The sequence below is a fragment of the Amphibalanus amphitrite genome, unplaced genomic scaffold (genome assembly GCF_019059575.1).
Source record: "Amphibalanus amphitrite isolate SeventyFive unplaced genomic scaffold, NRLGWU_Aamphi_draft 000296F_arrow, whole genome shotgun sequence".
NCBI lineage: Eukaryota > Metazoa > Arthropoda > Thecostraca > Balanomorpha > Balanidae > Amphibalanus > Amphibalanus amphitrite.
In genome coordinates, this window is record NW_024881791.1 from 38,777 (window position 1) to 54,257 (window position 15,481).

General features: G+C 44.7%; 1 protein-coding gene across 5 annotated transcripts in view; it reads left to right on the forward strand.

The window, feature by feature from the left end:
- Nucleotides 1-631: 631 nt before the first annotated feature.
- The window catches only part of LOC122387739 (coronin-1C-like), a 28,972-nt gene continuing 14,122 nt past the window's right edge, over nt 632-15,481 (forward strand). The window contains exons 1-2 of one of the 5 annotated variants that reach the window (XM_043378175.1): nt 632-784; nt 6,095-6,291. In XM_043378175.1, the coding sequence (XP_043234110.1) occupies nt 6,097-6,291 (195 nt within the window). In that variant the 5' untranslated portion in view covers nt 632-784; nt 6,095-6,096. Of the gene's footprint in view, nt 785-1,065; nt 1,626-4,075; nt 4,148-6,094; nt 6,292-15,481 lie in introns of those variants that run through there. The other 4 variants (XM_043378174.1, XM_043378172.1, XM_043378173.1 and 1 more) reach the window with 4 other exon arrangements.

Below are 15,481 nucleotides of genomic sequence, written 5' to 3' on the forward strand. Positions count from 1 at the left end.
GACTTTTACTTTTGTTTATTTTTTGGGGGGATCTCCGCTGTTTCTAGCGACTTTATTTTAGAAGTGCGGCGTTTGCGGCAGATGTTGCGCGCAAATAGCATATACCACCGCGTGCTACAAAACGTTTTAGTCAAACATTTAAAAATCGTTAGATATTTGCGCTGACGTCACACATTCAGAGCATTAGCCCCTCTGTCACACATTCCTAAGCATTAGCCCCTCTGAATCAAAATGCTGCAATTTTGAAATTCAATATTTCCGATTTAAGGCATTTCTCGATGTTGTGAGTGCCGAAACCGGTAATTGTGAGCCAGGGACCCCATTTTGGCTATCTCAACTCAAATCTAATGTTAAGGTGGGAGGGTCCCTTTAACATAACTTGCATTCAGCACAGTTACACACGCAGGCATAGGTACAGAGACACAGCAAGTTACCTGTCTGGGTTTTACGAGTTGAAGCATGATCCGTCGCAGTGGCGGATCAAAGGGGGGGGGGCAAAATGGGCATTTGCCCCCCCCCAAACGGCATAATTTTAACATTACGCCTATGGACGATGCATGGGAAGAATCGATAAATTTTATGGTTTGCCCCCCAAAACTCTGAGCTGGATCCGCCTCCGATCCGTCGGGCGTCACAATTCGCAAACAGGCGGCCAGGCCGGGTGTTAATCGACGCGGAAGCCACTGGGTATTTCGCTAATGCCTCACTTGAGAGCTGAGACGGGAGAAACAAAGTGAAGACGCGTCAAATAAGGATAACTTATTCGTGCTTCGTTGGTTGCTTGGTAAGGTACAGTGAAACCAAACGAAAGCACGCTCGGTTGTGTTCGTCCAAAAAGGACGGTTTACAAAAAACAAACAATTAAGTTGTGTTAGATGTGTTCCTGATTCCTTTGTTTGGTCTTTATTAATACTTTTCCTTTTTCCAATGATTAAAAAAATGTGCTAAAATTAGCGGGAGTCGTAAGCTCGGGACAAATCCCAAGGTTTGCTGTTGAATCCCAAGGTCCCAAGGTCGGGTTCAATATCCCAAGATCTTGGGACAAATCCCAAGCTTTGGTAACCCTGATAACAACAACGCCCTTTGAAATTGATTTTCAACTTGCTGTTCAAAATTGTTATGTATGGTTCGCGCCATAAATGTCGTAGACAGAAGCTTCAATATTTACAAAAGCACTGACAAACTTTAAATATGGCGATCAAAAAGCGCAACAGAAGAGAGTTATCAAACAGAGACAAAAAGGCAGAGAAAGAATGTAAAATGATTTTTAGGTAAGAGTTTTAGAATATTGAAACAATTTAAGGACTTAATGAATTTATTCTTCAAAAGCCTGACATGTCAATCACTCTTTGCTGTATACCAATTTAGCCATAGAGTTAGCAGTGAAATAAGACGCCAATGCTTTTCGTAGTTCCCTTTCTTGAAGATAGATGGCAGTAAGAACACGTCAGCGCAGCTGCACTGTCACTCAATATACCCTGGCTGCACTCGTCTTTCGCTGTACTTTGGTTGTCAAGTTCTCGAGTTGTGTTTTGTGGGTGTGTATTGGGGCGTTGGCGAGTGATTGTGCTGGTTTGGGTGAACTTTGGGTGTGAGTGCTGGTCCCTGGAATTGCTTTGTCGCAGGTTAGTATGACGACAAGTTCATATCAATATGTACCATGATTTCTTTTGCTTCAATTCTACCCGTGGTGCCGTTCAGGGCTCCGGCACCAGCACTGTGTTGATATTACAAATCAATTTCAATTTTGTTTGCTGGTTCTTTTAGGCTGGGTAGACTCTTTATATCCATATCAATTTTATAGATAGATTTTTTGAAAGGTTTTGCATTATCTTGTTAACTTTATAGTCATTTAACCCTATTCCTGGCGGGGGGGGGCCTCAGGAGCCCCCCCCCCTGAGGTTTTTTGGTTATTTCTCCCAAACGCGTTGAGCTAGGAAGCTCAAATTTTCTGACTTTTCCTAAAAGGCTTCTACGCAACATGTCTGAAAATTTTGAGTTGATCTGACCTCAGGTCAGGTCACCAGAGGCGGTTTGGTGACCCTACCTCAGAAAAGTTTACAATCACGCCAGAGCTAGAGTTTTTGACCGATCAATTTCTTCTCTTCAGGGTTTAGTTAGGGTACCAGTATGTGCAATTTGTATATCTCGGAATTTTGATATCGGTGACCTAAGGTCAGGTCAATTTCGCGACCTCCCCATTATAAGTCAATGGGGGAAAAATCAACTCCCTGTTTTTACCACTAAAACGGGTCGGAATGGCCCCATATACCATACATGACTTCATATACGATCAACCTTCACTACCTTGAGGTCTGTTTTGCTGTTGGGCAGCTGTGAGGTCATGTGACGTCATCAAAGGTCACCAAAGGTTTTTGGCCAATAACTCCGTACAGGAACAAGATACAGACGCGTGGATGGTCTCATTGTGTTCAGCTCGTCAAGACGCATCGAATGATATACATGATGACCTCGAGGTCACGTGACCTGAGGTCAACCTTTGACCTTGACCTTTCGAGGTCAACATATATATCATTCGATGCGGATTGACGAGAGGATCACGATGATGCCCTTAGTTTGTTCCTATCTTGACTGATTCGAAAGTTATTTGAGAAAAACTCTCTCCATATCTAGCGCCGCCATTTTGACTTTTTCGACCCCTGTGACGTCATCTTTGACCTGACCTGAAAATGACCTTAGTAAAAATTGTAGATCTTGGCCGTGCGTATCCGATGCCGTTTACCGCTTGTCGCTATCTTGCTTCGTTCTCGAGATCTCAGGGGGGGGGGCCGAATCGGCCCCCCCCCCGCCAGTTTCTTGTCCCGGCGGAGCCCGCCAGGAATAGGGTTAATATTCAGTTGATTTGTTGAGATGTTCGTGACAGTGAAGCTGAGTGGTTGTGCACAGTAGTGGCAGAACACCTTCGATAAAGAGGGGCACTGCCGACTGTTGGTCCCATTGTTTCCATGCAACGCCCATAGGGCTTATTTTAAAATACCAAAATCAAAGGGTGCCCTGGTGCAGTGTCCTGAAATTGATTTTTCGGAGAGTGTGATTGAAGCCGCGAGGACGTCGCTATTTCAAAAGGACGTCGATATCGGTGCGGAGCCTAAGCCACTGAAGATCCCTTACCTAAATCTCTTAAAATTAGCGATTTTCACTGGCAATATTGACTAATACCACCTCAAGGCACCTCAAATGATCATATATAGACACAAAGTAATGCCAGTTTACCCCTAGTAAAATACAAAATTCAAGCATTCACCACAAACACCAAAACAACACTTTGCAGATGTCTAGTTCTTGTCCATGATCGTACACAACAGTCAACAACAAATATGCTTCAACAAAATCAGCCCAAGAGCCAGCGGCTATCACTAAATATTGACGTCATAAGAGGGATATCATATCGAGCAAGGGGACTGATGTAAAAAAGCAGACGTCCAAACACAGAGGTGGAAAACAGTTCGGAAAATTAATTTCCATAGCTTACTGTTATGAAATTCAATTCAGAAAACTCCAAGGTGGACGCTGAATTTTTCTTGGCTGGAAAAAATGTGAAATCATTGTGCACTTTTCTGTTTTGTACCGACGTCGATTAAATGGGAATAACAAGGTCAATCGACGTCCCCAACATTGCGTGTATTTTTAGGCCGAGGACGACATACTTGAATTAATTCTGTTGAAATTCGGTAACTTTATTCTAATTCAAACAGATAAACATTAAACTTTTTCCCCAACCACTATCAACATATGCAAAATTAACTACTTTTGAAGGGCATGTTCAAGGGGCAGCGCTAACCCGTTACAGTGACCTTCTGAGGGGAAAAAATAATTAAATATGTTACAGTAATTTGATACGAAAGGTATGTTGCGTGCTTATAGTTAAATGTCCAAGTAATATATTCGCATGATTAATTTTTATCTATACACTGCACAGTTACTAAAACTGAAAAGTGGAAAACGACGTCCTCAGATCCCTCTATTCCGACATCTTTTCTCCTTCATATGGCAGCATTACCTTCACATGGTCAAGGAAAAAACCTATCCATATCTGACGCACAGAAAACGAAAATAAAATAAAACCGCGTTGTTTACTGTTGCGGCAGTTGGCCAGGAAAGGGGAGTTGAGTGTAAGAGTGGGTTTGTGAGGACTTAGGATATATTTGTTGTCATTTTGGCCGTGTTTTTAGGCTACAGAGGTGATATTTCCTTTTGTTAGTTTGCTTTTGGTGTTCGATATACCTATCGACTTTTATCTGTCAGGGACGTCGTTTGGCTTTCCGGGACGTCACAAAGAGAATCTGTTAGGTGTGGGTTTCCACCCAAATTCACGAAAATCAGGACACTGCCCTGGTGCCCTCCCCGTTCCGCCGCCTATGGTTGCGCACTTAGAATTGTTAGGTGCTCAACCTTCTTTGAAGGAGTAATTTTGGCATTGAGTTTTAGGAGCATCATTGAATGGAGTTTGGTGGGTAGATATTAATTATAACTTGTCATGCCTAAGTTGATAGAACTCTGTAACAATACAAGCAAATTATGCAAATTGTGATTCAGATTGTTTGCTTATAATCAGAACGTTCACAACACAGGATATCATCTCATTTTTTTTTTTAGTGGTTCTGCCATATTGTTTGTGAAACTGACAGCTCTTTCAGCTTGATTTGGAGGCATTCCACTGTAGGTATGCCTGAGGTCACAAGTTTTGCCCAGGAAGCCCTGGTCCTGGTTGAGTACCTATAATTGGACCAGGCTGAGTAGGTTTCAGTGTGAATTTTGTCCAACTCCAGTTCAGGCTGCTTATAGGTAGGTATTATATAAAGTTACCTAAGTTCATGCAGACATGATGGGATGGAAGGATAAAAAGTATCTAAATGGCATTGCCTGTGTACATAATTAATGTAACAAAATATTGACATTGCCAATGGGTAAAGGTGCAGTCCTAAATGCAGTTAAATAATGGAAATTGTTTAGTGAGGAGTAATAATGGTGTTCAAGGCCAAAAGCTGTGATGTCAGTGCCTCTAGGCCTGGGGGGCTAAATGTGCTTTTTACTGGCTGGTGCTGCTTCTGCATTAGGATATAAGCACTAATGGTGCTTTGCTTTATGTATACCAAATTCACTGCACATTCATAACTCACTTACCATGTCCAAATTTTTAGCACCATATTATGTAAAGCTGAAGTTCCTTTCTGTTCTTTTCATTACCTAGCAACCACAGCAGCAAAAATGTGACATCACTGACTTGGTGTTACTCCCCTTTTAATCTCATACTTTCACTTAGTTTATTGATCAGGTTTAAGAAGGAAGAGATGCCAGTTACCAGGGTGGCAGGATACAATGAAGAGGCTTAACAAGAAAGCCTCCTATTTAGGAGTATTTGAAATTTTAGGTACCTACCTATTGTAAATGCTTGCTGCCAGCATGCTGTAATTTAGCTAGAACATCCATTAAGGTGTTGAAATTTCTTTTAGCCATTTCCAATTTTTCATTTATAATATTTTATTTTTCTGAAGAGACTAAATAGTTCTAAGCATGAGCTATTAATAGCTCATTCTTTTGGGCGTAGAAAGTTGGGGTGTGATTGATCAAGTTTGCTGAACAAGTTTGTTTTGATTGACTGAAGGAAGTCATCCTGGATTTGTTTTGCAAGTACATAATCCACTCTTCAGAAAAAATCAAAGTGAAATGCGTTCTCTAGACCTAGGGACTGCAACAATAGACTGGTAACCCCTACATACCTACAGAATGTTACAGAATGAGTCATAGACACCATGCGTTTTTCCCCGCATCCCGGTAGGACGCTGGACTTCCGTTTGTGAGAGCCCAGCGCGGGCTCAATATGCTCCGGCGCTCGATCCATGAGACTGCGGACGGGAATGGTCTGCGGTTGGTAAAAAAGTGTATGCAACATTGCGCTTGGCTAATGTCAACTTCTAAATCCTCCCGATAACCCGAAATTTTCCTATCTGACTGCGTAACAAGTTCCGCTTAGCGTTGACTCTTGCTTTCTCAAAAAATATTCGAACACAATATCTGAAGAAATATCTAATGCACAGTGCGAGTTTTTGATCCTGTGGTCTCTCCTTTGCAGGCATGTCGTTCCGGGTGCGAAGCAGTAAGTTCCGACATGTGTACGGCCAAACGGCCAAAAAGGAACAGTGCTACGATAACATCCGCGTCTCCAAGTCCTCCTGGGACTCCACATTCTGCGCGGTGAACCCAAAGTTCCTGGCGATAATCGTCGAGTGCGGCGGCGGAGGAGGCTTCATCGTCATACCGCTTAAACAGGTGGGTTGGCAAATCTCGATTTGCTTTTTGTCGTAGTTCATTGAAATAAGTCAAAACGAGACGCTGCGGTAAGACTTGTATGTATGTCGTTGAATATTTGTCCAACAATTACCAGCAGTTGTATTCAGGGCCTCCTCTAACATACCCACTGGGTGGGCAAATGCCTACCCAGTCACCACAATTGCCCACCCAGTGGCGTCGATTTGCCCACCCAGAAGCAAATGCAAAAATAAAGGTCCGGTCAGACGTCCGGTAGGAACTACCACTTCGGTTTCCCGGAAAAAAAACTTGCTAGCAGCCAGTGCCCCAGCCCCCAATCACTGCAGTGCAAGTTATTTTTTACAATGGATGCATCTGAATGCAGGGGCGGTAGCAGACTTGGCGTTTGGGGGTGGGGGCAACTTGGCAACTTTGCCAACCCTCGGAGGGGGGGGGGGCGGTGCTAGCGTACAGGGGCCCATGGCCATAGCGGCCTCAAAGGCCCGTATGGAACCCCAGAGGCCGATGTGGGCTCTCAGAGGCCAGTGCGTGACGCCTAAAGGTGTAAGCCATGGGTCCCCAGCCAGACAACAAAATAGGGCCATCAGAGACCTTATAGGCTGATTGGGGACTAAATAGGGCCTCAATTTGGAGCCATCAGGGGCAAATGTGGGCCTCAGATATCAGTGTGAGGCCCTTATAAGACTGACATTGGTCCTCAGAGACCGGCATCAATCCTTCAGAAGCCAGTACGGGGCCCTCAGAGGCACAAAAGGGTCAGTCTTGGATCTCAGAGGCAGAAAATGGGCCATCAGCAACCGGTGTGGGACCTTTAGAGGTCGGTTTGTGCCCTCAGAGGCCAGTTTAACCCGGCAGTTGCTGGGGTATTTCGCCACCCACCGTTTGCTGGGGGGGGGGGGGGCGTTAAACGCCCCCAGCCGATAGCTCGAGAACCAATAGGCGCAGCGAAACGCACGAGGCGGCAAACGAAAGAACGCGACAAGACGCTTCAGATGAGTACTTTAAAGTTGAATTTTGAGGTCACAGGTCAGGTCAAGGTCAGGTCAAACACCTGAAATCGGGCTTTCAGTAGCATGGACTTCAGGACTTCGCAATGGGCGCCTCTCGTCATAAACTCTGTCAAAACGGTGCACAATCCATCATATAAGGCCTACAAGAGTGTCAGCTCCATGCAGGGGTCAGTCAAGCATAGGTCAGGGTCAAGGTCAGGTCAACCGGGCAGGCACATTATCCCCGAAAATAAAAACTGATATTCGCAACCTGTGACACATGTTTTATGGGTAATTTGGGGCGTAGAACACGATGGTGACATTCATTTTATCATATGTGTACGTGTTTGGCTAAAAAAGTTCAATTTAAGAAATTCATGTATCATGGTCGTGAAGTAGTTATGAGAAATTGCCAAGATTCAGTTCAAGATTTTGGAAAATGCGGAACGATAATCAATAATCGAAGATAGCCATTTCATTTTTCATGGTATTGGCAGTCTAATGGCGTTTACGGCATGTCTATATGTCTGTTCTGTGATTTTATATGATTTTTTGAACACATGCCGTTTTTGGTCGAAAACTCAGAAAACATGACGTCACTAAAACCTCGATATCTCAAAAATTTTCCGACCGATTTTTTTGAAACTTTGTCACAATACACTTCAATCAATTCCCTACAGGTACCCAAAATTTGGCGCGCCTGCGGCGCGCCGTTTTTATGCTATGGCGCGACGAAAAAAGTGGGGGCGTTTAACACCCCCCCCCCAGCAACTCGCGGGTTAAGGCCCTCAGAGACCAGCCTGAAAATGGCAGTTTGAGGCCATCAGAGGCCGACTTAGGCTCTCAAAGGCTAATGCGGGTCCTTGAGGCAAGGATGGGACCCTCAGGGGTCAGTGTGGCACCCTAAAAGACAGGTTTGGGCTGGTGTTGGACCCCAGAGTCCAGAAAAGGCCAAGTTGAGCCCTCAGAGCCGATGCAGGTCCTTAACCCGGCAGTTGCTGGGGTATTTCGCCACCCACCGTTTGCTGGGGGGGGGGGGGACGTTAAACGCCCTCAGCCGATAACTCGAGAACCAATAGGCGCAGCGAAACGAACGAGGCGGCAAACGAAAGAACGCGACAAGACGCTTCAGATGAGTACTTTAAAGTTGAATTTTGAGGTCACAGGTCGGGTCAAGGTCACGTCAAACACCTGAAATCGGACTTTCAGTAGCATGGACTTCAGGACTTCACAATGGGCGCCTCCCGTCATAAACTCTGTCAAAACGGTGCACAATCCATCATATAAGGCCTACAAGAGTGTCAGCTCCATGTAGGGGTCAGTCAAGCATAGGTCAGGGTCAAGGTCAGGTCAACCGGCTAGACACATATCCCCGAAAATCAAAACTGATATTCGCAGCCTGTGACACATGTTTTATGGGTAATTTGGGGCGTAGAACACGATGGTGACATTCATTTTATCATATGTGTACGTGTTTGGGTCAAAAAGTTCAAATTAAGAAATGCATGTATCATGGTCGTGAGGTAGTCATGAGAAATTGCCAAGATTCAGTTCAAGATTTTGGAAAATGCGGAACGATAATCAATAATCGAAGATAGCCATTTGATTGTTCATGGTATTGGCAGTCTAATGGCGTTTACGGCATGTCTGTATGTCTATTCTGTGATTTTATATGATTTTTTGAACATATAACGTGTTTGGTCGAAAACCAAGAAATCATGACATCACTGAAACCTCGATATCTCAAAAATTTTCCGGCCGATTTTTTTTGAAATTTTGTCACAATAAACGTCAAACAATTCCCTAGAGGCACCCAAAATTTGGCGTGCCTGCGGCGCGCCGTTTTTTTTTTTTTTGCTATGGCCCAGCGAAAAAAGTAGGGGCGTTTAACGCCCCCCCCCAGCAACTCGGGGGGTAACCCTCGCCCGTATAGGGGGGAGTCGAACGGACCCCCCTCGATTTTTTGCGAATAACTCGCGACCTGTGACCTCTTTTCCGTGACCATGTTTGGCCGAAATCGCGATTCGGCGTATGTCGGCTCGCATTAGCCGCGCGTTTGCAAGAGCTTTTCGTGATTTCAAACGTTCAAACATGTGATTTGATGTTGCTCCCATACATAAGGGTGGGTGTCAACTGTCAAGGTCACCTGAAGGTCAGGTCACGTCATTGACCTTTGGTGACCTCGGGTGACCTCGGTTCACTTTTTCGAGTTTTTTCATGTTCTAGGCTAGTTTTTTAGCTGAATTCGAATTTAGCAACCATTTGAACATTTACGAAGTAGTTTTGGTGACTTCGTAACATGTTACGAAGCTGTCAGAGGCGGTTGACACGTAACACGAATACCCGTCTCAACCCCTACCGGTTGCCCTGACCTGACCTGACCCGACCTGGTCTAAATGCTTAAAACATCATCTCTGATCAAAACTAACACGATATTCGTGATCAGAACCCCGGAAAACCACATAGCAGCCACACTTTACGACTTTCTAACAGGTCCCGATTTTCCCGGTTTTCGGGTCATTGACCTGACCTGGAAGGTCACCCGATGACCTAGGACCTTAAAATTGGGTATCATCGGCTTCCTCTCGTAACGGGCAACACGCTCGTTTTTTCCGTGAAGCTCTAGCTTGATCAGGGGCCAAACGCGAGGGGGGGGGGTCGTGCCGCCGAAGGACGCAATGGCTTGTGCCGGCGAGGGTTAAAATTGGGTATCATCGGCTTCCTCTCGTCACGGGCAGCACGCTTGTTTTTTTTTTCGCGAAGCTCTAGCTCGATCAGGGGCGAAACGGCAAGGGAGGTCCAACGCCCCCCCCCCCCCCCCCTATACGAGTACCTACGTTCGCGGCTGGAAAAACACCAATACAGGGGATGGTTAAAGGCCGGCATCGGGTCTTCAGAATCCAGTGCGGGGCCCTCAGAGGCTAATATGGGCCTTTACAGGCCAGCACGGGGCCTCAGAGGTCAGTGTGGGACCCTCAAAGACCGGCATGGGCCAGCAGGGTAGCGCGCTACAAGGCCAAGGATGTATTACAAGTAGATTAAGGTCAATAAAAGCCGTATTTAGATCAAGAGGACGCGCCAAGAGTAAGCTGACCATGCCTCCTAAAAAGAGGCAGCGAGCATCACCTACCTATTCGATTTCTGGTTCAAGGAGCAATCATAGTAAGTTTAACTCTGCACTTTTGCAGTCTTCTTAAAATTTTAAATGTATGTAGACTAGAGATGTCAATCGGATACCAACTTTTTGGTATACCGATACCAAACTGATACCAACTTGGTATTTGGTATTTTGATCCTAATGTTGTTGGTATTTTGTTGGTATTACGAATCCGGCTAATGTATAAGAGGATACGAATTCGGTAAAAAGTTGGTATTTCCCTCATGTTCCCAAGTTGGTTTGGTTTCGGTATTTTTCATGGTTTTGGTTGGCATTTGGTTTGGTATCGGTTTCCTGATTTTCCGTTATTGATATCACTAATGTAAACAATAGGCATACCTATAAGGTGAAATACACACGAAATACCATATCACACACGACAAACGTTAAACTATAAATGGCACAGTTGGTTGACTGTGAAAGTGACATAGGCCTTAACCCGCCCCCCCCCCCAGTCGCAGGTGAAAATGGTTGCACCCCAAAACAAGTGACTGGATCTGCCCTTGGGCAGGGGAGCGGCGAAAAATTTTGCCCACCCAGTGAAAAATCCTTAGAGGAGGCCCTGGTTGTATTGTAAGTCAAATGTAAACATTGCACAACACACACCAGGCATAATTGTCGAGGAGGATACGTTTTCGTACCTAAGTTACTTTTATTCGTCAAAAATGAGTGAAGCTTTCGTTTATTGGATTCATAAAGGAATCTCAGAGGTAGTATCTAATGAGTGTTATACTGAATCAAGCAGCCTTAATTTTCCACTCAGAGCTGGAGAATTACCTATAGGCATTTGGCTGGACGACAGCTTTGGATGGGGCAAGTGATACCAAGATGCTTGGGATACCGCATGCCTCCGCCGACGGATGGTGGTGACTGGTGAATGGACTTTCTGGACCCAAATGGTGTCCTAAGACATATTTGGCTGTCCGACTTATTCCTCTGATCTCGGAAACAAGTTGGTTTTTTGTACCTAGTTCGTTTGGGACATTTTAGGCAATGGAGAAAAGCCAGCGACGTTGTCTCCGATGGCGTCTGACGTCAGCTCACACCAAAATATTTGTTTCAAAATGGTAGCATAATGATGCAGGTTGTTGCTTGTAGATACGTTATTGTGTGTTTTGTTCGACAGTGGACGATGTACTATCAGTTTTTCCATATAGGGAGAGGTTTTAGTGAGTAAATTGTGTCATCACAACGCTCCGGTCATGTCACCCCAGCTATGTCAAAATAAGTGAATGCTTAATTACATCAGGTTCAGCATCACACGTTCGTGTACACGTAACTGATGCTTGAAGCCACGGCTTCTTGGATACCCATTTGATGGATCTATCTTTCCTTTTTAAGTGATTAAGTCCGATTCTCAAAATTCGTCGACATTCGCTGAAAACGGTCTCTGACGGCATAAACGACCTTACGTTTTTATTTTGGTCGAAATTCCCCAGAAACGAAGTAAATAAAAACATGATAACAAAATATGACCTCTACATACCATTAGGACTTCAAATTTCCGTGATCCTGTGACCTATTGTGCATACCTAGTGCAGGCTCGGTGCTAGCATGGTACAGCTCTGCCAGTGCTAAGTGACTGGTCATCCGATGTGGTTCGGGGATAATAACTTTGAATGACACAGACACTCTTGTTAAATGACTTAACCCGCGCGGGGCTGGGGGGGTCCTCGCGAATTTTTGCAATATCTCAAAAACGGCGGCGCGCAGCGCCGCCAAACTTTCAGTACCTTTTCTTACATCAATTTGACACGTTCCCTGAAAATTTGAGCGATATCCGTCGGAAATTTTTTGAGAAATTGACGTTTTAGCGACGTCATGTTCGCCATTTTCGCTTCAAAAACGGCAAAATTTCAAACGCCGCTAACATCTTCATTTTTAAGGGAATCAAGACGTAACAAAAAAGGTTTTACGTAATTCTAATTTGTCTATCAAATGGCTATCTCGGTTTTTTGAAAATTTTGGATTTTGGCCCAATTTTTTTTCTTCAAAAAACTGACTTTTTTTGGAAAATAATTATAAAATCCAAAATTTAGAGTGTATCGAAAAAAGCGGAATATATATCAGAGAAGTAGTCTATGTACACCTACATACCAATTTTTAGAAGAATCGGTTCAAAAATGTGGGAGTTATTCAAAATTTTATGACGTCACGACACACAAAAATTTTGAAAAATGATTTTTTTTGGAAGTTCTAGACCTCGTACGGAAACAAAAATAGCGCCATTCGATTCGCCGTGAAAAACTGCATCAGATAGACACTTTTTTAGGCCTTAACAACCAACTTCAAAATTTGACCTCACTTGACCTGACCTTGACCTGACCTCGACCTGAAATTCATCCAGAGGTGGTCCATATCACTTATTGAGTGTGCCTATTGAGTTCTATGAGTAAAATGACCCATAAAACATGTGTCGCACATGCCCTTTTCTATATTTTGTTTTTGGTGACCTGACCTGACCTGACCTGACCTTGACCTTGACCTCTGAATGATATAATATGCAACGAATATTGTCTTGGTAGCCTAAGAACACGTTTTGGGCAATCAGTCTCAGTCAATGACTCCATTCTTCGGCAACTACGGTGCAAGGCCGATACTGTAGCAACTTGCATTTTGTACCCTTGACCTGACCTTGACCTTGACCTCAAACTTTAACTTAAGTACATGTTTTTTTTTTGTTGTTCGTGATGAGAGCTTTCGATTGGCGTTCGAATTTTCCAAATCGGACCATTAGTTCGGGAGATAACAGGGGGGGGGGGGGTAAAATTTACACCCCCCCCCCCAGCCCCGCGCGTTCGGCTGGAGACCCCAGCCCCGCGCGGGTTAATGAATATAAGGAGAGGTTTCGTGCGGACACTTTGGCAACGTTTGTCAATAGCGTATCGACGTGTTCATCAATACTCATCGATTATTGCGTTGTTGGCAACCAGCCACTTTATGCTTTGAGAGCTGTACCTTTCTCATTCATTTATAAGCGGTTTAGCCAAAAGTGAGCTTCGATGACTTTTAGCGGTGACTACAGTCCGAAGTGTGAATATACCTAAATGTGAATGATTTTGACTCCCAGCTGGTCAGTGACGTCAATGACCAAACCGAGAACAAATCTAAATATGTCCTCAACAGTCAACCATTTATAAGAAAATATTCTTCCCCTCGCTAGAGCATTAGGTAGGTACGCTATTTCTAGCTATCTTCGAGAGAAGGGTTTGCAAATGGATGAATTAGGGCGCCCGTTTGGGCGGCACTGACCTCGGGTTGGTCAGAGAGTGTTGTTACTGTCTGAACGGTTACGTGTGTGCCGGTGCCTGGTAGTCGGCCGGGGGGCAGCCGACGAGCAACGACGCCCCGCGGCCACCAGACGCTGGCGCGTGCCAATCTCGGTAAAAATACATCGCGACTGAAATACGGCTAGCGGCCGCCTGTGCCGGTGGTCGCCGAGTGGCGGCACGTCGAGACGACGGGCACCCGCAGATCGCTGGAAACGGTCATTATTTGACCTCGTCTGACTCTGATCAAACTGCGGCGATTTCACATGCCTGTATCGAGGAGCTATCTGCAGCTCATTTTTATTCCCGGTAATGAGCAACTTTGCTTTATTTTCTTAGCTTGTTTAGTTGCAGAGCATGGCGTTATTAGTTCCAAACGTTAAAATCGGTCACTTTGACAGTTGATGTCTTAAGTGACCTAAACTGACTAAGAATTGAAAAATGCTATCGATTGGCTCGCTTACCTGGACGCTATTTGCAACGCAAGGCACTAATTTAAACCCTCGCCAGTATTGGCGTTTTGCCAGCCGCTTACGTATAGGGGGGGGGGGAGCGAGGTCCGTTTGACCCCTCCTGCCGTTGGTCCATGATCGAGCTAATTTTTCGTGAAAAAAGAACAGTGTGCTGCCCGTGACGAAAGGAAGCCGATGTACCCAATTTTAAGGTCCTTGGTCATTGGTTGACCTTCCATGTTATGTCAAGGACTCAAAATCAAAAGTCGGGAAAATCGGGACCTGCAATATTATTTTAAGATGAAGTGGTTATAGGTACGAATTTCCCGTTATTGATGATCAAAGATGATGTGTTCACTGTTCATGCATTTGGGGTAGGTCGGGTCAGGTCAACTAGCAGATGTCTTGCCGTAGTAGGTGTCAACCACCAGTGACAACTTCGTAACATGTTACGTAGGCACCAAAACGTCTTCCCAATAGTTCAAATGGAAGCTAAATTTTGAAATCAGCTCCAAAACCTAGCGTAGACACATGTAGGTAAAACTCGAAAAAGTGGGCCAAGGTCATCTAAGGTCCATGACCTTGATCTGACCTTCACGTGACCTTGACACCCACTATAATGCATGGGAGATCATTTCACCTGTTACAACGTTTACAACCACAGACTGGAAACGCGAGGATAATGTGCGCCGACATACGCCGAATCACGATTCCGGCCTGACATGATCTCAAGAAACAGGTCGATGGTCATTTCGGTCAGGGTAATGACTTTTTTAGGGCAGGTGTAAAATTGATCAACTGGAGGGTAGGTACTGAACGTTTCATGGCAATCGGCCACTTTTTGCGCGAGCTATTCGCGAAAAACCGGAGGTGTCCGTTTTACCCCTCCGGCCTCCCCCTTATAAGCGCGAGGGTTAAAGTTAAATCTTAAAAAGCCTCCACCTTTTTGACAAAAGACGACCGCCAAAGATTGGACCTTTGACGAATGTGTCGCACCGTTGCACGCAATAAATTCGTTTTTAGAATCGAACAATGATTAAATCGGTCTATGGCCATTGGTCAGTGACCATGATTACGCGCGAGGAGCAAGATATGAAAAAAGCGAATAATGCTATCAGAACACGAGTATGTTGATTAGAATATTGGCCTGAATATTACATTTTTTTTCTTGTGATTCCTTATGATTTGGAAATTAGGTTAGATTATTCCTCTAAGGAAGGCTGTCCTTCCCAAGTGTTGGTCGTATTATCGACTATCGCACAAGCATCGCACATAGGTACCTAGGTATCTAATGCAATAGCCAGTTTTTGATTGCATTTGGTA